The 25257-nt window shown below is 38.7% G+C and overlaps 1 protein-coding gene across 10 annotated transcripts in view; it reads left to right on the forward strand.

Moving 5' to 3' along the window:
• Nucleotides 1-25257, forward strand: part of MAST4 (microtubule associated serine/threonine kinase family member 4) — a 300551-nt gene that overhangs the window by 216299 nt on the left and 58995 nt on the right. For 7 of the 10 annotated variants that reach the window (XM_027634973.1, XM_027634974.1, XM_027634982.1 and 4 more), the window contains 4 exons: nt 7330-7418; nt 20522-20591; nt 23677-23697; nt 24449-24527. In XM_027634973.1, the coding sequence (XP_027490774.1) occupies nt 7330-7418; nt 20522-20591; nt 23677-23697; nt 24449-24527 (259 nt within the window). The remainder of the gene's footprint in view (nt 1-7329; nt 7419-20521; nt 20592-23676; nt 23698-24448; nt 24528-25257) is intronic. The other 3 variants (XM_027634975.1, XM_027634977.1, XM_027634979.1) reach the window with 1 other exon arrangement.

Consider the following 25257-nt stretch of genomic DNA (forward strand, 5'->3'; position numbering starts at 1 on the left):
AGCAGTGGCATTTAAATGATCCTATTGTCATGTTCCCAATGGATTGTATGATATAAAGACACAAAATCAGTGTTTTGTGCATGATTAGCAGAATTGCACAGTGGGCTAGTTTATGATCCTGAGCATTCTCTTTGTCTGCACTCTTCTACCTGCTCACTTTGTATTACAGACTGAACTTGTGTGCAGCTATTTTATGAATATTGTACAAATATAGAGTTAGTAGTTAGTATAGAGATATTTAATTGTGTAAATTAAAGTGAATCAGGTGTTTTATGAAGAATAAGGACAGATAGAAGTACACCATTTTAATTCTGTAGAAGAAATTCTGATTTCTTATAACTACTGATTTTTCTTCTATGTGAGAAGAAGAAAATTATGGATTGAACTTGCTTACAGTAAAAGTGAGCACAATCAGTGAAGTTGAATATTCTGCACACATCTAACTAGCAAGTTCAGTTGAGAAAGCATAATGAAGGATCAGTTTATTTGTGTTGTAATACTCTGAAGTGGTGGAAATTGAGAGGCCTTCTACAGTGTAAGAAGTCTTTGCAAAGATACCCTTCCTCAGGTCAGACCATTTGATATTTGGCAGATATTTTTGCAATTTTTCCTGATGACTGTTTTTGCAATGTTGCTGTCTTGCTTGCATTTGAATTCTTTAGATAGTCCATGGAGAAGGTGATTATGCATCCAGTTGATTGCACTTTTTTATTTTCGCTGTAGATTTCTTTTTTTAGAAATACAAAGAAAAAAACCTGAGGTCTCTTCTTTTGTATAGTTGAGGAACGGTGAAGTTCTGATGGCATGGTGGTAGTTGGTGTTAATAGTAGGGAGAAAGGTGTTGGACGCACATTCTTGAGTACCTAGAGAGGGCCCATAGCTTACTGCCCGTGTTTACTTGGCCAATAGCCAAAATTGATGCGTTTGCTGTAGTGTTGCAAAAATTCATGGCAAACCACCAAATGAGGGCTGCCAGCAGCTGCATTCTTCATCTTGGTGTGTTGTGTTCATTATGTTTTGACGTTTTTTCAGACGAAAGCTAACCTTACTTAAGTTGACTAAACCTTAAATACAAAAGAGGAAAATCTGAATCCCTACATTACAACACGTAAAATTTAAATCCTAGTACCCTATTTTTCCTATTTTGGTACAGACTAATGTAGAATAACTTGTCACAGAGAGCAAGATATATAGTAAATAGAATGTTTGGTGCTGTGCGTGATATTTTAAGTCTAGAATTTTAGGTACGTGTCTTTATATAAATATATGTATGTGTTTTATGCATGTAAATATGAAGGTGTATATGTATATGCTTATATACCTATCTATATGCATGGAGGAGATTTGAAGAGTGTATATGCAGACATATAGCCTAGTACAAATATATCAGAAAATACTCCTAGATGATAATAAATGGATATAAGTGTGAAATACTGAAAGCCTTTAAAAGAATGAGATGACAATTACGGTTGATAGTCACGGTATATTTTACTTGCATTCAGATGGTTTGCAGATTTCTCTCGATTGCAGCACCTTAAAAATTTTAACTGCTTCAGACTAGGAAATATCTCTCGAAACTGTAAACTTCCTTACTCTTTGGTCTTTCTTAGCTGTAAGTCGGACCAGGGTAGCAGCAATTACCACTGGATGGACTCTGTTGGTTCTCCCCATGTAACCCTAAGTCCACAGTATTCACTGTTCATATTCTTGCACAGTTTGTTTTCTTCCATAAAGCAGTCTGGCATGTGCTGGTGTTAACTGCAGGCTGTCTTACTTTGACTTTCTAGGTCTGGAGATGCTTCATCAAATACAATCTTAAAGGCTGTTTTTGACAAGGGAGCTGCTGCAGCATCAGTATCTCATCTCTTCATGACAGCTGGATTTTGCATTTGTTCCAGTTAATGTCCCACAGAACTTGTCTGGATTCTGAAGAGCTTGGAAATACTCACTGAACTGCTTTTTAATGCAAAAGGCTTCTTTAAAAGCAACAAACAAACAAACAAAAAGCCAAATCAAACCAAGCTAAATTCCATTTAAATGTTTTAATGTTTTTAAGTGCTGTGGGCTGTGTTGCTTCTCCAGTGTTACTGAAGACAATAATTATGAAGGCATAGCTTAGCTAGCTTCATAACAAGTTAAATATAACTGAAATATAACTTAATTTACCTTTCTGTATAAACAAAGACCCACATCTCAAGTCTTGCTAGGGGCAGCATGTTCCTGCTGAGGTAGTTTTCAACTATGCAGTTATAACACCAGAGAAGTTATAACCACCTTTTCTGTCCCTAGAGCATTATGTGTTGGCTGGTCTTGCGTTATTTGTCTCTCTTATGTCTACATAGAATCACAGAATATGCTGAGTTGGAAGGGACCCACAAGGATCATCGAGTCCAACTCTTGGCCCTGCACAGGACCACCCACAAGAGTCAAACCGTGTGCCTGAGAGTATTATCCAAACACTTCTTGAACTCTTCAGGCTTGGTGCTGTGATCGTCTCCCTCAGGAGCCCATTCCAGTGCCCAGCTACTCTCTGGGGGAAGAACGTTTTCCTAATATCCAACCTAAACCTTCCCTAACACAACTTAAAGCCATTCCTTCAGCCCTGTCACTAGTCACCACAGAGAAGGGATCAGTGCCTGCCCCTCCTCTTTCTCTCACAAGGAGAGCTCCCCTCAGACTCCTCGAGGCTGAACAGACCAAGTGACCTCAGCCACTCCTCATATGGTTCCCCTCAAGGCCCTTCACTGTCTTTGTTGCCCTTCCACCCTTCCACCTCTTCTGCGCTGTCTATCCCCCCTGTAGAGCCTGTAACTGTCTAGCAGGGCTCCAGGACTCAAGTCACAGGTGTCATCCTACTGGGTTTCACTTATGCCTCTGATGTCAGATCTCTGTGATGGGACTGAATCTTTGAGCTCCTCTTGTTTGTTTCTCATGCTGGGTACATCAGTGTAGAAACATTTCAGATGTCATAACTTTGTGGCCAACACCTTGTGAAGTATATTGAGGGATCCCATTAGTGCTTGTTTCTTCAAGTTTTGGCACACCATCCCATGGCTCATCACTGGCTGATGATGTCCGTTTCCCCCTTCCAAGCTAGTTTAAAGTTCTGTTAGTGAACCTCACTAACTCCTGTGCTAGAACTCTTTTTCCCTTCTGAGAAAGGTGCATCCCATCAGGTGTCAGTAGATGAGAGATCACCCCACGGTCAAAAAACCCAGGCTTTGCATTCTGGGTATGGCAATAACTTGATTTATTTGTGCTTGTATTAGCAGATAAAACCATTTGTTTGCAGCCTCTCTTAGAATGAGAGAAATCCTTTTTTCGTCTTTACCTTCAGCTCGACTGCTATATATTACACTAATACCAAAATTAAGATGATGTGTGTTCAGCATAGACTGTTAAAGGTGGTGAACTGTCATAATAGCTTACAGTCCAGATCCATCTTCATTACAAGTGTAAAAATTAATAATTGAGAATGTTGAAATGTAATAATTAGAAATTATTAAAGCAGATACTGTATTTCCCATGAAAAGCATGGCAAGTGGTAATACAGCCTACTTTCCCTACTTTTTTTTGATAAATAAAATCAATTTATTTGCTCATCTATTAACCCTCATTCTGAAAAAGAAACTTCCATTTCAGTGCATATCTCTCACAGTTTTTGCCTTTTCTTAATTACTCTGTCAGGAAACCTGCATTTAATATTTCAGCTCTGGATGAACTTCTGTCTGTCCTAGAAGAGCTGTATTTCTGCTTCAACTTTTTATTCTATTTAGTGTTTCCAAGAGCTTGTGGAGTGTAGCTCTATTTAAATGTCTGTACTAGTAGTTGTGTCTTATGCTTTGCTGATTTCAGTCTAGCAGTTCCCCTCATTTCTGCCCAAAGGTCTTTTGACTGATATGGGAAGAATTGTGGCTATTTAAGGAGCAAAGTAAGTAATCAAATTTTATTCAACTGGATTGCATCTTTCAGCAGCTGCTATTCACCCTTTGTTATAAAAGAAGTTCAGCACAAAGCAATATCTATGTAGTGTCTTCTACGTGTTTTACCACGAGTACTTCTCATGGGAAACATTGATTGTCTGTAGCAGCTGGAGAAGCGACTTGGAGTTATGGGCCTGATACTGGAGCTGGGGTTAAAGAAGAATTCCTCTGCAGTGAGATATGGTGAGAAGACAGGATAGGGAGGAGAGGTGTGGGTGGGCAGGATTGTCCAGTGATGGAGAGTAGGAGGTAAGGAAGAACCTGTTGAGGGGGGAATTTGGGAAAAAAATGAACTGGATTCCCAGATAAGGAGGAGTTCCATTTGTCCAGGGCACTGCTGATATGGTATAATGTCAACTAGTTCAGATAGGTAGTCATCCAGGACAAACAGAGTCCAGGGAGGATATTCCTGGGGCAGAGAAGGAAGCAAAGGGCAACAAATATAAATTTTCTGTTCTGTTCAAGTTTTGCGTGCACCCCAAAGTTTAGTTATTAAACCTGACTGGATTTTTTTGTTCCTTGTTCTCCTTGCTCTCTTATTCTTCTTGGAAAAAGAAGTTTTTCTTTTTCCTTTTTTTTTTTTTCCCCCCAGTGTTCTAAACCCTGCATCTTACCTGCTACCTGGCTTGCTAGTCTCTTCTTTGCATGCAACTTGATCACAACATGGAATCCAAGGGTGCATTTTGAGGGCTAACACTCTGTAGTTTACCAAGGTTTATGTTTCCCTAAGTTACAATTCCTGTAGAGTGTTCCTGCAGTGCTATAACTTTCCTGCAGACAAAGAGGCTTTATTTCAGGGCTGCCTCTTATCAATTGCTCTATCTTGTCAGATTTGAATGGTAGAAGAATAGTTTTATGAAGACAATAGAAGAGGAAAGTTACTTGATGTGATCAGAGATCTAGAAAAAAACAATTTTGCCTGCAGAATGGTTTTGACTTCTGAGATTCTTTTGTATACAGAAGATTTCTGTTTTAAGGCTAAATACAGTTCAGTAAATAATACTTTGATACTTCCTTAGAGCCACCCTGCTTCCCATTTGTGGTGTTCTGGCAGCTTAGATCATCTTTCAGGTTCCCTGAAGTTTATTTTTTTCATCCACAAAATGCCTCTTCTATAGTAGTATTTTTGGGAAGGAATTGTGTTTCACAGATTACATAGAATGGATAACATTGTTTCAAAATCTTTGTGAAACACAATTGAAAAACAAAGCCTCCAGTGAGAGCTCTAGGGTGAATTTGTCCTCTAATGCAGGGAGTTGTGTCTTACCTTACTGGTAAGACAAATAGAGTAGACTACTTATCTTTTATTTTTTATTTCTCAGTAGAACATTTTATTTGAGCATGACAGGATAAATTCTCCATATAGCTGCAGCCACATCTGAGCAAATAGCAAAGATTTCTTTCCTATATGGCAGTTGCGGGGAAGATTTCTCATTATTTGAGAGTTTTAAGTTTAAGGTAATATCATCATGCTCCCCAGAAATAGTTCTTAAAAATCCACACCCTTCAAAAATTAAAGATAAGTTGAATAAGATGTCTTTGATAATGATTTGTGCAATAATGTGTTGCACCTTCACCTGAAGATTGTAAAGTTTGAATATTAGTATAAAAGTGAATACAAGGAATTATTTACATAAGAAATTCTGGCAAAAGTGATAAAAGTCTCAATTTCTACAAGGAAGGGCAAATGATAAGTAAGGGCAAGGAATCATCCCTGTAGCCAAGTCTGTGAAGGATACCTAAAATTTGTGTGCTTAAAATGTGTTTCATTCTTCTGACAGGAGATGTGGTGGTTCTTTAAAGCCCAAACTTTAGCCGTGCAAAACTGCTTTAAAGTCACCTAATGGGGTCTCTTAACCACAACTTGCACCACAGATGTAGTGATACCATCACATCATCTAAATGTAAATATTGGAATGACTTTGTGCATTCTTTTCTTACATGGGTCTACAGTAATGATACACTCATGAGTTAAATAATTAATTAATTGAATAAAATAATTAAGTAATATGGCAAGACTTTGTGCAATGTGCAAATGAACTTTGCATTAACCCTTTAAAGAGTTGGGAATGGCACTCTTGCTGGTTCACAAAACATTTTCCAAAGAGAGAGTGATCTTAAAGTTCGACTTAAAAAAGTATTGTAGATGTCTTCTATATTGCTTTCATACTCAACTTTTTATCTTTTTCTTTATTTTTCTTGTTTTCAGTATTACTTTGGATAACTTTAGCATCTGTTTTTCTTAACTGTTTTTGCTATTAAACTCTGTCCATTCTTTTGCACTTTATTCAACTTATACCACATAAAAACTAATCAGTCTTGCTTTCTGGCTCTTACATAGAAATCATAGTGTTACAAAATTCATCTTTTGAGACATCTACAGTTGTGATCTGAATCTGCTTCCATTGGAACCTGCTCTGATAATGAAATGGTTTTAGTAGTTTGGGGTTTTTTTAAACCTTTACAGAAAAATTTTGATTGCAGTGCTGTAAACATTAGCATATGCACTTCAGTTTATACACAGCTAAGGTCTCTTGACTTCAGGATAATATTTTCCTTCTGTATGAATGATGGAGTATTGGGGATTTATGTTTGTGAGAATGTTCTTTATGGTAGAGAAAGGGAAAAAGAAAAACACATCTGCCAACAAACATATAAAAACTGTACGATGTATTTAAGAAAAGTGCCTCCTTTCCCAAGTTTAATAGATGTGTTAATTTACTGTTTATCTCATGTAATGATCTTGTGATATGGGAAATTAGTGGCTTTGTAGATGAAAAGGGTATGAGTAAAAAAAATGCATTCATCTTCCTAGGCATCATCTATTCCATTGACAAAAGGCACAGATGTGAAACTTATCTCAGTAATTAGATTTATAATTATCATTCTCAGATTGATAAATCTTGCTCTCTCTGGCATGTGATTTCAAGCTACAGTTCATGGAACAGAAATAGCTTTAGTTGTTGGTGATTGTAAGCTTGAGACCATGTTTCAGATTGTTTATTTTTATATTCTATAAAAAGTGTATGGTAGAGAAATAAGCTGTAGTCAGAGAAGAACTTTTTGTTAATGACTCTACAGGGGAATGCTGATCTTTGCATAGAACAACAAATGTACAGGCCTGAAAAGTATCAATGGTATATTTTCTTTGGAAACTACTGCATTTGCCATTATGCAGTATGATTGTAGACTTCCTGGACATGCCTACAAAATCAACAGTAGCTCTGTTTTTTTAATAGGAAACTGGGAAGTCAAGGAACACAGTAGCAGAATCTCAAAACACCCATGTGTGGTATGTCCTATATTTTTGATGCTAATGTCTTCTTTCCTTTCTTTTTGCCCACAGCTGCAGAACGAGTAACAGGAAGAGTTTGATGGGCAGTAGTCAGTCTCCAGCTCTTCCTCGTCCTCATTCACCACTCTCAGCTCATACAGGTGATTTCATAAGTATCCTACTACTGCTGTTATAAAATTCTTAGAATGTCTGTATGAGTAAAGGAAAACAGACTCTACTCTTCTTTCCCCTGCTTGTAATAGCAAAAAGTTGCACATCTTTCCATCCAAACTTCTGTTTTATATTTAGATCCATAAATCCTATGTTACAGTCAGAAGCAGTCCAAAAATATATAACATGGATCACATAGCTATTTTTATTTCCCCGCCTTGCATTCTGATACTTTTTCTCTTCCCCCATCACTCCATTTCTTGTAGCTTGCAGTGCATGTTGAAGATAGTATTGGTGAGCAGCATGTTAATTCTATTTCTGTTGCTTTTGCTCCCTAGGATTTATAGTGTGAGGCATTTTGCTGGTAATTTCTGTGCTTCACTTTGCATGGCAATAAATTGATGATCATTTTCTTCTAAAGCACCTAAATCACTTAAAGATTGAATGAATGTTCATAAATAAATACTTTACTGATAATGATTGTCGTAATTTTAAAAAAGGAACATTTTTAGCATGTCAAAACTCATTTCCTTAAAGGTTTATTATCTCCTTATATTTTTGGGGCATTGGCTGTAACTACATGCCAAAATGAAAGCGCTGCACCAGTCCTTTTGTAGTCAATGACACTGAATACTTTGGAAAACTGCTCTCAGGTGGATACTAAATGAGGAGATGCAGAGTTTCACATGAATTTTGGAAGAGGGTGTTGAGCTTATTAAGGCATCTCCAGTTTTCTTGTTGAAGCAACATTGTTAGAGAAAATATAGTGGTGATTTTCACTCTGAGCAACAGCTGTCACAACTAGTAATCCAGTCAACATGAAGATTTATGAAGAGTTCAAGACAGCATTTAAAGAGCATTTAAAACAGATAAAGAAAAACAAGATGCATACTCTTTTAAAACTGAAAAATTAGATGTTGGAATATTTGGGATCCCTCTTTGGGTCTCCGAAGTGCAGAAATTGCCATTTGGAAGAGAAGATCTATGGTTACTGTAGAAGGTGTCTTTAGTTGTGCTATGCTAACTTGATGAAAGCAATAACAGTGCTTACTCCGAGAACTGGCATGTCTGATGCTATGAGTCACTATACCACCTGTTTGGAAACTGCTACCTTGGACCTGATAGGCTTCAGAAGTATTCTCTGACCAGCACATGTTACGTGGGATCTGGATATAGATTGTGTATTTGATCTATCTGCTCCTATCTGGCAGTGGACTTGGGCTTTCAGTTTTGAATTGATTTCTCAGACAGTAAGAGGGAAATAATGTTGCTGATGGCACAGCTGTTGTAAAGTGGCTCTGAAGGTGGAAAACCAATACTATAAGTAAAGGGACATGTTAAGTGTAAGCAGTTCTTTTCCATAAACTCAGAAGTATGTACTGTGTATTCAAAAATGTATTACGAATATTTGGCAACTTCTCCAGTTACACAGGATACAGTACGTTCCCTTAGTTGGATACATTCTTCCAAATTATATGCGCCAAACACTTTACCAGCACTAGGAAATCTCATATATGTGATGAAAATTTGCATGTTTATGGCTGTCTCTGATATTAGCTTGCCTTCATGAATAGCTAATTACAGTAAATATTGGCACAACCATTGGCTCCTTACTCAGCTGGCTGATGTGTTTAGACAAGTGTGTACATCAAATCTCTGTGCATGTCATCCTAGTCTGCAAAAATAAAGATACAAATTTCATAAGTTTAAAATTTTCCTCTAAGTATGTAGTAGGAGTTCAGCGTTTCAAGTGTTCAAAATATGTAAATCTATGGTAATGTCAGACTTGAGAGGCTGTGGATTTTTAATGATGCTGTATTTTTATGTTGTTAGAGCTGCCAAGCGTTAACTTATACTGGCTTCTGCACACTCAGCTTGCCTCCCTGCTCTCTGTGGTGGCCTGTACTGGAGTCCTGTGGCCTTGCAAAGTGTAGTAGAGGGGTATGATGAGAGACTGTGTGTGCTGTACAGCTTACTGGGTTTATTCCTCTTGCCAGTCCTTGTCTGAGAGGGATTACTCCAAGTCAGAGAGGCGTCCTTGACTCTACAGAGAGAACTTGGTATATCTCCTGTCCATCTAAAGATGATTTTAGGATGTTTTTTTTTTTATTGCATCTGGAAAGTAGGTGGAAATGGAACTAGAAAAGTTCTGTAAATTGAAGGTTTTACCTTATATCCTGTGCCAGACCATATACCAAGAGCATGTACTGCAAGCTCTAAGTCTCAGAGGGACTGGAGGTGATCCTCTGACATCTTCACATATTTGTTATGGATGCTTGCTTTTGCAGGAGGAAACAATAGAAGAGGGAGAGGCAAACAAAAGTTTCCAGTCCTAGAGAAGAAAGTAGCAAGCTGAACATGCAGCAAAGTATTAGTGCTTGCCTTCACTGAAAACGGGTTTATTCATTAGACTTTCCTTGGCTGAAGCGCAGTAATAACATGCATTTTTGGTAAATATGTCCTAGTGAGATTATGCAGAATATGGAGGACATTGGAGAGGACCTACTGTTCTTGTGTGTTGTCAGAGTTCAGATTTGTGCAAGGAATCTTCCCGGATGAGTTCAGACTCAGGATCTGGGTGCATGGATGCTCACAGCTAATCTAACTTTGTGAGACCATTACACAATTGCTTGTCACTGGGTGTGAAAGGAAAAGACTTATTCTTGGATCTGCCTTTTAGGGGACTCAGTCTAACTGGTGAGAACACTGGGAACTTTAGCCACTGGGGACTCTTGCAGTGCCACCTGTCCAAGAAACATTTAGCTTCTGCACATCACACCTTTTGGTGGGTCATGCTTTCCTCACTCAGTTATGTGCACCAGTCCTCCTCAGTGTGGGAGAAAGGTTGCAACAAACCCAGACTGTCAGTTTTCCTAGTGTTTCACCTTCTCAGCATTTTTATGATGCATTGAGAGTAATTCTCTATCCTCTCTTTATTTTTGTTTTGTCTGTTTTTTATTACTTTGCTTCCCACTTCAGAAAAATCCTAACGTGCTTCTGTGAGTTAAATCAAAAGCACTGGTAAAGGTATGTGGCCTCTGAGAGTTCCACTTTACAATGCTCTAGTCCCTTCATCTAATCTTCCCTGTTTCTTGGGGATCTCAAGAGTTCTGCTTAAAACACAGAATGTTTTTCTGTATCTGGAGCAAGGAGAGGTAGTGCATTACAGGTCCTTTTTAGTAGGAAGAAGAGCTATTTTGGACATAGAGACAGAATATTATCTGTCAGCCAACTGGGTCCTGGCTCAAGTAGAAGTCTGTCCTGCAGTTCTCATTCAGATGTGATTAGAAATGTGTTTGGGACTTTTATATGCTTGGACATAGTGATACATATATACAGCATTTTAGGCCAGAAGTTATGACGTCTGACTGTTTCTGTTCGTATGCTGCAAAGTTACATTATACTGTCTTTCCACGTCTTGGAAATTTAACTGAGTTTGGGCTTGAAACGTCAGACTGGCATGAGTTTACCTTGCCATGACTTATGTTCTGATATAGTTCTGAGAGCAATCACGTTTGCTTCAAGGTGAGAAATTAAAAGGAAGAGGCTACTTTAAAGATCTAGGCATACTTTGAAGTCACTTTGCTTTGGTTTTGGAAAGAAAGTACCCAGAGGTTCCTTATTGGACACATTACTGATTCCGTGAAACAGGAAAATGAAAGATATCATCTGCTGTGGTTTGAGTAATTCAGACAGAAAGATGAATAGATTACGCATGACCCTTATTGTTCATGTCTTTTAAAAACCATTTTGGCTTCTGGTTTCACACCATCAATGCTTTTTCTGACAGGTGTGTTTTTCTTGGGATACTGGATCCCACTACTGTTCTGCTCTCAGGGAACTCCATCCATCTCTGGGGAAAGCCTGCTGTTACCCTTCCTGAAAATAGTTCCATTAGTTGTTCTTATTTAAGTGGACTAAGTTCTTAATATTCGTACTGTCTTAGTTGCCAGCTGGGGTTAAATCACAACAAAGGGATGAGGACCTGCAGTAAGAACTCAGTACCACAGAGCTGCTCATCCGCTTGTACCATCCCCCTTCGGTAGGTAGGAGAATTAGAAAAAAAAAAAAAAGAAAAGTAAAACTCATGGGTTAATATAAGAACAATTTAATAATTGGCACAAAGTAAATTAAAATATAATATTGCTACTAATGATAATGATAACAAAAATAATCATTCTAATGAAGATGGGAATAAAATCCAAGAGAAACAAGTGATGCACAATACAGTCACTCACCACCTGCTGACCAGTGCCCAGCCCGGCCCCAGAAGTGATCAGTCCCTCCTGGACAACTCTCACCATTTATATACTGGCCATGATGTTCTGTGGTACGGAATATCCCTTTGGCCTCTTTGGGTCAGCTCTTCTGGACGTTCCAGCTTCTTGTATACCTGCATGCTGGCAGAGCATGGGAAACCGAGAAGTCCCTGATTCAGAGTTAGTACCGATTAGCAACAACCAGAATATCTGTGTGCTACCAACATTATTCTCATCCTGAATCTAAAACATAGCACTATAGCAACCACTAAGAATCTTTAGTGTTATCCTGGGCACTTCGTGTATAGTCCTAATGAGATTGTTGGCATTGCTTGGGATTTCATTGCCTCAGAGGCATCTGTAGTCAGTATTTTCATCCCTTGTGAGGACACCCTTGGATCTACAAGCAACCTCTTCCCTTCTCCATTAATTCCTTACAGTCCTGTTTTTCTCTCAAGTATGAACTGAGGCACCAACTATTTTGTAGTTAAGATAGACAGTCTTTGAAGAGGACCGGTGGCCCAAGTTCAGGATGACAGTAATTGCCCCTTATGAGGAAGTCATATAGAGATCTCTGGCAAATTTCTGCCCGTCCCCAGTTTTCATTGTTTGCTCTGGAGGTAATAGAGGATTGCTCCTATAAAGGAGTCTGTTGTTAATCTTTTCAGAGTGTTTCCAAATCAACCTGCATTTGTACATTACGTAGAGTTTTTTAACTGTCATCCTTACCGTCTCAGTCACACTCAGATTCACGTGTTAGGATGGGAGAGATGGTGAGATAGCACCACATGGATGAAGTAAATAGATTACACAGGGCACAAATAGTACAGGAGTAGCATCTGTCAGAGAAGGGCAGATTCGTTTGTAAGCATAGTGACCATAAGAGCTCATGGCCTACAGTAAAGAGTTCTTAGATCAATAAGTAGTCCAAGTCTTGGGAGCACATGGAGAGTTATAAGGTCTGAGACCGAGGTTAAAAAGCAGATAAGAAAAAGGCACTGTGTACAGCAAATATTATATATCTGTTATGTACATTAATTACTAATACAATACATATAATGCCACTTTCCTCTGTGGAGATAATTTGTGTTTGGAAAGTCAGATTTTTAGTTTGCAGTCAGAGTCTTGCTATGCCTTATTAATGCATATATGTAAAGATCACAAAGGATTTCAAGAAAAGTATCAGCTTTCACTATGTAGTCTTTTTCTTATGAAAATAGAAAACAAATCTGTGTCAGGTAATTTCTTTGGGTTCAAATCTTCATCATTATTAGCAACTGTCTTAGGTTAGTTGTTTGGCCATCCTTTGCTTCCAGCATCCTGGGCTGGAAGCTGTTGAACCTGCCTAAAGATCATTTTAATTTTAACATGAACTGTTGGATACATTCAGAATTGTGGGAAGTGCAGCATTATCTTGGTCAGTATCTGGTGTCCAGGTCATTAATGGGCTTTTCTATCTCACTGTGCCTGATACTGTGAAGGCAGGCCATCTGCTCCACCCAGCCTGCAAAGGGAATGATTATAATCTCAGCAAGTCAGAACATTCACCCACCCCACCTCAGGAGTCACAGGAGCTTGTTCCTGTAGTGATAGTAACCTCTAATGATTAATAGTCACATGTGGTAGTTTTTAATTGTATCTGCTGAAGAAGTAAGATTTAGCTGTTAGGAGCAATGCTGTAAATTATACTTGTCTGTATTGTAGTAAATGTTTTATGTGGTGCCACTGAGAAGACAGGCAGTAGGACAAGAATTGCAAGATAAGTAGGAAGTTGTTTAAGGGGATAAAGACAGGGCTTGTGCTAAAATGGGAGATACTATAAAGTAGGAGTGGAGGTTATCAGTAGAGTCCTCGGCTGTTCTTTTTGTGGCCAAACCTTTTTAATCTTCTCATAAGTGACTTTGGCAAAAAATTAGTGTAGCTGATGTAAATTTGGAAGGCATCCAGTATGAAATAGCATTGGGGGACTGTGTTGAAGCGAGTGAATGATCTCAAGGACTGGAATAAAAAAATATGAAATTACATTGCAATATGCAGCACTTTGTGCTGGAGGACCTGTAACAGATTCTGTCTATGGTAAGTTGTGGACTCATCTGTTATAAGGAATTTAGGTAAGGATTTGACAAATTTTCTGGATCAGATGATGTTTGCAAAGAACAGTCTATTGTAGCTGTGGAAATCAAATCTCAGAAGATGTATAAAGGCAGTAATTTTCAATTTAATTTGGGAAGATTTTATGCCACCGTACAATGTCCTGGTTAAATTTCATCTGGAATACTCCCTGTATTTATGGTTATACATGTTCAAATGGGATGATGTGGGGAGAAAGCCTGGTGGGATAGAATGTGGAAACTTCTCTGTATAAGACTGAAAGACTTATTTGCTAGCCTTAGCAACAGGAAGACTGGAAAGATGATATGGTCATCTAAAGCAGTCAGAGTTGCCTTCCCCCAGCCCCCTTCATAGAATGTGAAGAGAAATACATGCTGCCCATATATACCAGAACACGAGCGGTCTTAAAGAACCGTCCACCAAGTATGGCAGGGACAAACCTGACCTTTCCTATGGGATTCAATAAATTTATAAGTGGGATTACATGATGCAATTTAAGCAGTGGTCAGAACATGCAAAGCTTTCTCGCAAACCTTTTTTGCTGTAACTGACGAAAACTAATTTGTTGGTTTCAAGCATAAATCCAGATTTTGAAATAGCTTGAGCTCCTCATGTGGATGGATCTCAGTGTGAAGCACCTGCAGAAGGATTCAAAAAATATTCTGTTCCCAGCTGTGCATTCTGCTGGCTGTCACTGTTTATTATGGTATGAAAGTCAGAACTATTACTGCTGGTGGTTGATGTCTTCTTGTATATTGTTTAGTTCATACTGTGGGTTCATCATCAATTAAACTGACATAGAGGAACATAACATTGTTATCTTGTATTATTGTGGTGCATTTTAGAAGACCATCAAATCATGACATCAAAACTTCAAGCTGGATTTGACCCACCAGGAATTTGGGATAACAATTATCGTTAATCTGGTATTCCCTCAATAGTAACAGAAAGTCATTGCATCTGAAATTCTTTATTTTGTAAGCAGACAGCTATTAAAAACACATTAATAATATAGAGTGACTGTAATATATATGCCTTTTTAAAAGATTTAAAATATTGCCCCTCTGGCAAAGACACAGGACTTCTTGAAGATACTTGCAAAACAATCACAGTTTAAGTAGTCTTGATATAGTTTTCTTAACATTTAGGTGCTTGCAAAATAGCTACCTTGTGTGTTTTCATGAAACAGTATTGTTTTGATAGGTTGATTGCCTATTGATTGTGTCTCCAGAGGATGCTGGTGTTAATTACCTAATGCCTAACTACCAGTCCAGTTTACTTTACCAGATCAGAAACACTGACAGTAATCTTAGTAGCATGAAGATATCCTAGGACTATAACATACAACAACTAGGAGATCCCAAAGAACAGCAGGATTTGACTAATAAGCAAATGCTGCGCATATGGGCGGAGAATTAACTGGCACTGGCTTTTATTTGAAAGTCTCCCTGCTGTTGACTTGCAGATGGGTGGATGAAGGTCACCTATAGGACTCTGGTTCTAACCCGTCTTGGTCTTCTGGAACACCACACCTTAAACCTGTAATAGCACTAGCTATTTCTCCAGTCATTAGGGATTTGTCACAGAACAGAAGGACAACTCCAAACCTGGACAGATGGAGCTCGATCAGCCCTGTAAGGCCATCCATCTAAGAAAAGGTCACTCTAATCAAACCTACATCCTGAAGACCTTGCTGTCACCGTCCAAGCTTGCTCGGCCCTGGCAGATGAACTTTAGGATTAAAGGGTGGCAGAATGACCTGCCGACAGGTCATTCTGACGGAATTATCTCCCTACACCTTCCACTACACAACAAGCAATATGTTGTCCTTTTTAGTATATATGACCCAACTCTCTAAGCTGACCCTGCTGAAAAAGATAAATTTTACACCAACCTGCACCGCCTTACTCAGAAGGTTCCTGCAGATAAGATCATTATCCTTGGTGATTTCAACACCAGAGTAGGAAAGAATTTTGAAACCTGGAAAGGAGTATTAGGCAAGCATGGTGTTGGAAGCTGCAGCGATAATGGTCGACTTCTGCTAGAATTCTTTGTGGAGCAACAGCTCACTGTCACTAATACAATCTTTCAGCAGAAAGATAGTCTGAAGACAACCTGGATGCATCCCAGATCCAAACATTGGCACCTCATCGATTATGTCTTGGGATGACGGAGAGATGTCTGCAATGTCCACCACACCTGTGTGATGCCCAGTGCAGAATGCCAAACAGACCATTGACTAGTATGCTGTAAAATTAACCTCATTCTTAAATTCAAACCTAAAAGGGGCAGCATCCCAAGGAGGAGACTCCAAGTTAACAATCTCCAATCAGCCACAGTGAGAAACAAATTCCAGGCTAATCTTCAAACTAGGCTCGAAAACCATTCCACGGATTCTACAGATTCCTCTCCAGTAACACTCTGGTACTATATTAAAAACAGCATTGAACAGTCCGCTGAAGAAACCTTAGGGTTGTCCCTCAAGAAGAACAAGGACTAGTTTGATGAAAGCAATCAAGAGATCCAGGAATTGTTGAGGAAGAAGAGAACCGCCCACCAAGCACACCTTGCACTGCCATCCTGTCATGCAAGGAAAACAGCTTTTTGCATCACATGCAGCAAACTCCAACAGAAACTTCGTGACATCCAGAACAAGTGGTGGATCGATCTAGCTGAAAAAACCACAATTTTGCGCAGACACGGGTGATCACAGAGGGTTCTATGAAGCCCTGAAAACAGCATATAGGCCTACATACCCAAGCTCAAAGTCCTCTACTCAGTGCTGATGGTCAAACACTTCTGACAGATAAAACCTCCATTCTGAATCAATGGTCTGAACACTTTCAGACCCTTTTCAGTACCAACCGTGTGGTCCAAGACACAGTCATTCAGTCCATCACACTACAAACGGTGAAGTATGAATTGGATACTGCCCCCACTTTAGGAGAGACCCTCAAGGCCATACAGCAGGTGAAAATTGGCAAGGCAGCTGGGGTTGATGGAATTTCACCTGAAGTCTGGAAACATGGGGGCCTTGCACTCCATGCTAAATTTCATGAGTTCTTACTACGCTGTTGGGAACTAGGCGAGCTACCATCAGACCTTCATGATGCAGTCATCATCACTTTGTATAAGAAGAAAGGTACTAAATCAGACTGTTCAAATTTTCGTGGTATTACTCTGCTCTCCATTGCTGGCAAAATCCTGGCAAGAATACTTTTGAACAGACGAATACCTGCTATAGCAGAAGGAATTCTACCTGAAAGCCAGTGTGGTTTCAGAGCCAACAGGAGCACCACAGACATGGTATTTGTTCTCACACAATTGCAAGAGAAGTGTAGGGAACAGAACAAAGGTCTCTATGTAACCTTTGTAGACCTCACCAAGGCTTTTGATACTGTGAGCAGGAAAGGTCTATGGCAGATTTCGGAACATTTAGGTTGTCCCCCCAAGTTCCTTAAAATGATCATCTCACTTCATGAGGATCAACACGGCCAAGTCAGATATGGCCATGCACTTTCTGAGCCCTTCCTAATAACTAATGGTGTGAAACAAGGCTGTGTTCTCCCTCCTACCCTATTTACAGTCTTTTTCAGCATGATGCTCCAAAGGGCCACAGCAGACCTCAATGATCAGGATGGTATCTACATTCGATACCATACTGATGGAAGCCTGTTCAACCTAAGGCAACTGAAGGCCCATCCTAAGACCTTAAATCATCTTGTCCAAGAACTGCTTTGCGCTGATGACGCTGCCCTTGTCACTCACACAGAAGCAGCTCTGCAGCGTTTAACATCCTGCTTTGCAGATGCTGCTGAGCTCTTTGGGCTGGAAGTCAGTTTAAAGAAGACAGAAGTTCTCTATCAACCTGCACCTCAGGAAGTCTTCCATCATCCCCATATCACCATTGGCGAATCAGAACTCAAATCAGTCCAGCAGTTTAATTACCTAGGTAACCTCATCTCCTCGGATGGCAAGATTGACGGAAAGATAGACAACAGGTTAGCAAAGGCATATAGTGGTTTCGGAAAGCTTTATAAAAGAGTTTGACGAACACTTGAAGAAAAGTACAAAGATCAGTGTTTACAGACCCAGAGTGCTGTCTACTCTCTTATATGGATCTGAATCATGGGTCATCTACCGCTGCCACCTGCAACTCCTAGAACGCTTCCATCAACTGCCTTTACCACCTAAGGAGTCTTTCTGCTGTGCCTTTTGCAGTCGGACATACCTGTCTCGTATTGGCCTTTTTAGCCACCAACGCACTTGTGACAAACGTGGGTAGAGACCTTTCCCAAATCCTCGTTCATGAATCCGAGCCATGATGAGGGATTTGTATTTAATCCTTTGTTTCCAGCCTTGTCTGAGTTCTTAAGACTTCTAGATAAACCTACAGGATTTAGTATCCAGGTATTATGTATATGGCATCACCGGTTTTGTTATTTTTAAAGCTGGTTTGCTACTGAAAGTAGTGCTTGCACGTTCATTTTCCTAATAACAGGATCTGATGCTCTTCCTGAGTAAGACTTTGACTTCTTCAGGTTTTGTCTGTAAGGAAGTGATCATTGTTGATTCTAGCAGCATAGCTGGCAGCATTGTGTCTCCACAAATCCAAATCCACTGCAATGACTACAAAATTACTGCATTATTTAACCACATTTTTTGCTTTTATGTGAAGATTTTGCTCATATTCTAATTGATGGACAGTTAGGCATGTCCTTGATGTGTGATAAATACATATCCATATCCATATGTAACTTTGAAATAGCTACCAAAGGAAAGGAATTGGTTGACAAATGCTGATTCGTAAAACTTTTTCCTGTCAAAAGCTGATTCTGTCTTGCTGTGTTAAGCCTAATTCTGTGCTTTTCTGCCGGAGTTCAAGGTAGCATCTTTGTCTTTTTTACTTCTTGTCTAAGTCCACAATACACTCCAAAATGCAAGGCATTTTTTTCTAGTGCAGTAGCTAAAGCTATGTTATATCTGCACAGTGTTACAATTCTCTTTATTTAGCTTATCTTTTGTAAATAAGCTTCTGGTAGCAGCAAAAAAAATCCAGTTAACTGTTAAATTAAATGAACTGTTGCACTTAGTAATTTGGTGTTCATACAGTTCAAGAATACATTGTGTTGGTCCCCTGTGGCTTCAGATTCCCTCTGCTCCAACCCCCTTTAGGGAACAAAAATTCTTACCACTTTGAAATTATTGAGGCCTTCAGAATGTCTGAAGGGTAACAAAGAAGCTGGGGTCTTGAGGAGAAGGAGAGGATCTAGGAAGGACATAATTCAGCCATGATAGATAAATGGGCAGAAAAACCTTGAAGGTACTGGCTAGTGAGAGTGGAATCCTTGTGTCTTGGGGCTGTGGGAAGAGCAGCTGCAAAGATGTGATTTAGCACAGCTCAGAAACCATCTTGCATCTGCTTCTAGGCAGAAAACGGGGGGCAATGTGGGGGTGTGCGTTGCTCTCTGTGTTTGCAACTGATGGCTTGACAATTATGCTTTCTCCTATAGAGTTAATGAGATCTGTTGTGGGCATCACTATGATAAATGCAATGTTAATTCAAAAATTTGAATAGAAATCAAGGCCACTGGAAGTCTCTTCAAGGATTCACTCTATTGTGCTGGCCTTTTTACACATGGGTAGTAGTTTTCTCCTTAAAAATTTCATGTTGATTCTCTCTGGGTACATAGGAGCTTATTTTTATTTATTGCTTATTGTTGCAATCTCATGTCCAAAAATAAAATGCTGCAACAAATACATTGCCTTTTTTTTTTAATGTGTTGCTGTTAGAGTAGTTTTAAAGAAATGTTTAGGGAAAGATTGATTGTGAGATGTATACCAGTGCTATTTTAAATTGAATCCTTTTGCCTTTTGCTGGGTGTGTTTGTTTGCTGTTTTGGCTGGTTTATTTGTTTGTTTGTTTATTTGAAGTTTGGGGGGTTTGTTTGTATTTTGTAATTTTTGTGGGTTTTTTTAGGGGTCATCTTTATTTCTTCTTCAGATACTCTAGGGGCTGAGGGGTGGAGGTGGCAGGAGCACCTCTCACCAGCTGCTACCTGTCTGCTCATGCTGGTCTGCAGGAGGTCGGGCGCTCAGATATGAAGAAGTAACAGACCCTTAAGTTACAACCTGTTCACAATGTCCGGTTTCTTCTTGTTACAAAGGGTGGTAGCCTTTCCATGCCTCAGTCTAACATAACTAAGGGAAAAAAATTCAATTCACTGTGTTTCACCTGCTTGTTTGTTTTGGAGCTAGGAAAAAAAAACAAACCAACAACTAGGAAAAAAAAATCACAATAAAGCAACTGTGGAAATGCTGTAGAGACTTTGTGTAAGGGCTGAATCATTTTGATTGTGATTTTTCTCTTTCAAACATTTTATGTGATTAAAAACCTCTTCTTTTTTCTGACAATAAAAATATGTTTCAAGCTAATGTGCTGGGTTTTTAAACTTTAATTCTCAAATTGTTTTGAGAATTTTCAAACTAAAAGACTAAATAAAGGTTCTTTATGAGTTATAAAATCCAGTAACTAAAAATCCAGTAGAAATGAAATGAGATTCTGTTTCAGAGTTTTCTTTCTGAGAGCCTATGAGAGAAGAAATTCTGAAGTTCATTTCTAACCTGCTGGAAATGCTTGGATTAATATACCTGAATGTTTTTTAGTGGATTCTCCCCACCCGACCCTCTAATATTTTTTTTTGTGTATCATCTCCCAACAGGAAACAGTCCTCAAGATAGCCCTAGGAATTTCTCTCCCAGTGCCTCAGCCCACTTTTCTTTTGCACGAAGGTAAGAGATTGTTTGTAGTATGCGACACGCATTTTGAATAGAGGAACTGATACTGGACTCAGATATTAAAAGTTGATTGTAAATACATCAGTCAGGTCAATTGCTTAGAATAATAAGTGTTAACTCACTTATGTAAAATCTCCTAAACCTCAGTGACAACAAAATTGTACTGAATGAGTGATGCAATGTGATCATACCTTTTTGAATGAAAAGAAAAAAAAAGACTTAATTGTAATGAATCCAGTTCAGACACTATCTCCTCATACACTGAGATATGGGGAAATTTCAAGCTATATAAAGGGGGGTTTTTGCTGGTGTAAGAAGTGCATTGCTTATAAGAGCACTATAATAGAGGTCCTGAGTTCAGGATCTGATTTTGCTGGCAGCAGTAATACCATTACCATACCTTGAATACTTGTCCTTGAGCTGTTTCAGTGTCTGTATCACTGAGATAATTAGCATTGTCATAGGAGCGTTGTGAGGATTAATTAATATTGGTTGAATTTTTAAAGATCTAAAGTGAATTGTAAGTGATCTGTGAAGTAAATTATTATTAAATGAACCATAACCAAAGTTGATAGGATGTCATGGGAAACTCCCTGCTTGTTTCCAGTGTGGTTCCCTATCACTTAACACTTTGTCAGCCTACCTCAAATAATATGTTCAGTAACTCCATGTCTGTGTGAGTAGGCAGAGTTTATATGTTTACCCAAGAGTATATATACAAAAAATTAAATTGGAATGCTTAAGTAGTGTCATGCATGTAACTGTTGAATTTGCAGTGAGAGATCGCTTGCCTCTAAAGTTTTAGTTACTTTATTTTGGGAGATCAGTAAAGTAGCACACACAAGTTTTAAAAAGTAAGTACAAGGAAATGGTTTAACTTTTTTTTTTTTTTAAAAAAAAGCTCCAAAGGGTTGAAAACTCATGTATTTCTTTCATCTGAATCCAAGTTATCAGTGACAGTAGTAGTGTCAATCTTTTTAACAGCTTGCAATGCTACTTTTTTAATCAACACCTTAAGAAAGTTGAGGGGTTTTTTTGAATCTACTTTCTCTTGATAGCTTTTCTTTTGTCAGAGGTACTGTCTCATCATAGAACTCGTTTGTTTGTAAGCATATTTTTAGAAAGATTCATTAAATCCAGAAATAGCTTATAATGGAAAAAGCAGATGTGAAAGATCGAGCATTGCTTAGAAATACAGCAGCCAGGAAGTAGTTTTCCTTTCCCACCCATAATCAACAGAAAGTTTAAAATATTATGTTTTTGCAAACCTTAAAATTCAGCATGGGGAAAAAAAATTGTTTACCAGTGTTTCATTTGAATTTTAACCTTTTTAGAGCCCTGTAATGAACTCTAAATAAATTCTTTAAGTGAAGAAATGGTAACATGAGTAGTTTCTTTGATTTCAAAATATTTCACTACTTCATTGGGATTCAAGAAACGTATTTGGAGCAATTTCCTATAGAAAATTATTTTGTTCTATGTTTATAGTAAAAATGTTTGATGACACTGAAGTTTAAAACAGCTTTAATGTTTTCTTAAGAATTTGTTATTTGTGTTGTTGTTGTTGTTTTTTATAACCTGTGATAGGATGCATTTTTGTTGTAAAATGGCCTGTGGTTAATGAGAGCAGTTTTCAGTTTTCTGACTTCCTGCCTTTTTTATTGTATTTTGTAAATTTAATGAAGATACAAAGGAAGGGAAGAACAAACCTGTGTGTGTGTGAGATACAGCACGTTGAAGGAGCAGGGGCAAAGTGGTGTAGGGGTGTGGATATTCCTTTTCCATCCACTGCAACCAGTCAGTGGGGATACCAAAAAGATGAGGAAGTGTGAGAAAGGGAGAGGGAGGAAAAGGAAATGGTTTGGAAGCCTCCTGGGAAGTATCTTCCCAGTGTAGCTGCTTCTCATTAGCTACTGGCCATGCTACACTGCCACAGCAAGGGGGGCTGCATCAGGGAGGTGGTCCTCAGCCATGCTACCAGCCTCTGCCATGCAGAGCTCAAGGCAGCCTTCCCCAGGACCTTGGCAACAAACAGCAGAGTCACCTTTCTCTGCCCATATATTGTCGAGTCGTGAATAGCCTGTGCCTCTGGAAGCCATTGTTTCTGCTGGTACGTACGAGTCTGGCATCCACAAACCCATGGGCAGGTGACAAATTCTGCTTTCTAGAGCTGCGGGAAAATGAGTAATACTCTACTCTAGGGTAGAGACAAGTCAAGTATCAGAGTCCAGCTGAAAATGCCGTGCAGGCTTGCTCCCCTTTCTTCCTCGTCATCCTTTATGGATGACTCCTGTTCTCTTACCTTTGTCTCCCAGATAACTTTCTGTGATATCCCATTCCCACTCTTGTGCCCTTTCTGTGTGATGCAGGAACCTTGTTCACTGTGAGTTACTAAGTAAGGAAGTATTTTCTCTCTCCCAGCTGCCGAATAGATATGTCTCACCCATTTTTAAATACTGTCTAAATTCTTGTTTTAACTGTGAACAGCTTTAGCTAAGCCAAATGAAGAGAAAACTACTTTTGGAATCATTTATTCATCTGGAAGTGTCTTATATATCTGGGTGAAGGAAAGAAGGGAGAAGAATTATTGAATTAAAAATGAAGTTATGGAAGTGGAGGAAGTTTGTTTTCAGAGTTCAGTATTTGATACAATCAGTAGTCCCTCTAGCACATATGCTCTTCATATTTTAATACTAATAATGCACTGTAGATTCTTTTCTCACACTTCATGTCTTCAAAGTCCCAGAGCTTTGATTGTAGTTTGTGGATGGATAAATGGTAGTAAGAAATAATACCTTAGACTGAAAGAAGCAAGGGATTTTTTTAAGGAAGGGAAGCTGCATCAAGATGTGTAAGATTCCTGATTTGACATGACTTCAGTTCTTCAAAATTACACTCTTTGTGTAAATCAGACTTGAAAATCATCTTTGTACTAGCTGTAAAACAGATCTTTGATTCTCTTTTCCAGTCATACTGTTTGTTAATAAAAACTTATGTTTCATGTTACTAAAAACTTATGTTGAAAATTTATGTATTTTTTTGCCTTTTTTTTAACATATTTGATACAATTGTACTCCAGTCATGGGCACCGAAATGACAGGTAATTGTTACTTTCTCAAAGATCCAAACATGGCTCCCATAGTTGTTTATTTGGTTTGCGACTTTGAATGTTCAAGTTCCATGTTGTCTGTTGTGTAGCTCACCTCAGGCAGTGAAGAACATAAATTGGTTTTGGTTATAATTTTTTATATGTATTTTATTTTTTTGTTCTGAGTGAGCATGATTTTTTGCTGCAGAATTTTTTTTCCTGATTTACGTATTAACATTTAACAAGTTTAGTTTTACCTAATCATTCTTTACAGCTATTTGACATTAGCCTGCTAGTTTGTTGGTATCCTGTACTGATGCCACGTAAGAACACACTACGCTTGTATTTCAAGCAGACTGTGATGGCTATATGTGGTTCAGAGTGTTATAGTTTGCATTTGTTCATAAGATTTTTAATTTGCTTATTAATTTTCATCTGATGGACCTAAAGAGTTGTAAACTCCTTGTGGTCCATTTCTGTGTGTATTAGCTAGACCCCAACTCTGTGGAGCTGTTCATTCACTTTGTGGTTTTTTCATCTCAATAGAATTTTGATTTGAAAAACACACTAAAAAATAATCTGTAAGCCTAAGTCATCCTTGGTAAATGCTTGTTTATTGTGGTCCCTTGTGAAAGTGTACTGTTTATAAAAACCCTGTTTGCATCATGATTTTGGAATGCAGTTTTGCACAGTATTACTTCCACAGATGTTTCTGTGTTAGGGTACTGCAGTGTTCATTTGACTAACCTCAGTTTCACAACAGGACTGATGGTCGCCGCTGGTCTTTGGCTTCCCTCCCTTCTTCTGGTTATGGTACAAATACACCCAGCTCAACTGTTTCTGTAAGTATCCACTTTGCTGTGCTGGTAGATTTCTCCTACATGCTTCAGCTTCTCAGATATAGTATGCTTCTCTTAGAAGAAGACAATGTAGGTTTTGTTACAGTTAATAGACTTGGAATTAATATGTGATATGAAACTGCTTTACTTCACTGAAATAGGAGAAAACTTTAGGCTATGTGTGCTTTGCTTAGAGATGCTTTCTGGCAGTGAGTAATGTTTAACTGCCCCCTTTCGATCTGCCTTATTTTAACCATATGGTAGTTAGGTATCAAGTCTTAAGTGAGGCTGCCTTGATAAAAAAAACTACTGTGTAACATGATTCATCCATCCTGGGTTAGACTGCTGTCTTAAGATGGGATGAAGTACACATAATGGGATAAGTCTAACTTACTAATTTTTGCCTGTTAGAGCAATTGTTTCAATGTGATTTTCTGCCATACATGTACAATTTGACTTGTGATACATGCCACAGGAGTGCGTGATATCCTGCTTCAGTACTTAGGAGCTGGGCCGTGGGAGAAGTATCAGTCTGTATGTCTTGTTCATCTCTATTCTGGAGAGGAATACAACCTGGATGTTGTATTCCATGTTACAACCTGGAACTAAGCTGTTTGTTGTCATAGTCACACCTGAAAGACTGGGGCGATAGAGTTGTAGAGAAAACCTTCTTCAGAAATAGCAAATAGTTGACATTTTGACAGTTACGTACCGTCTTCTGCAGTAAAAGGCT

The sequence above is a fragment of the Corapipo altera genome, unplaced genomic scaffold (assembly GCF_003945725.1).
Source record: "Corapipo altera isolate COAL_440 unplaced genomic scaffold, ASM394572v1 61411, whole genome shotgun sequence".
Taxonomy (NCBI): Eukaryota; Metazoa; Chordata; class Aves; order Passeriformes; family Pipridae; genus Corapipo; species Corapipo altera.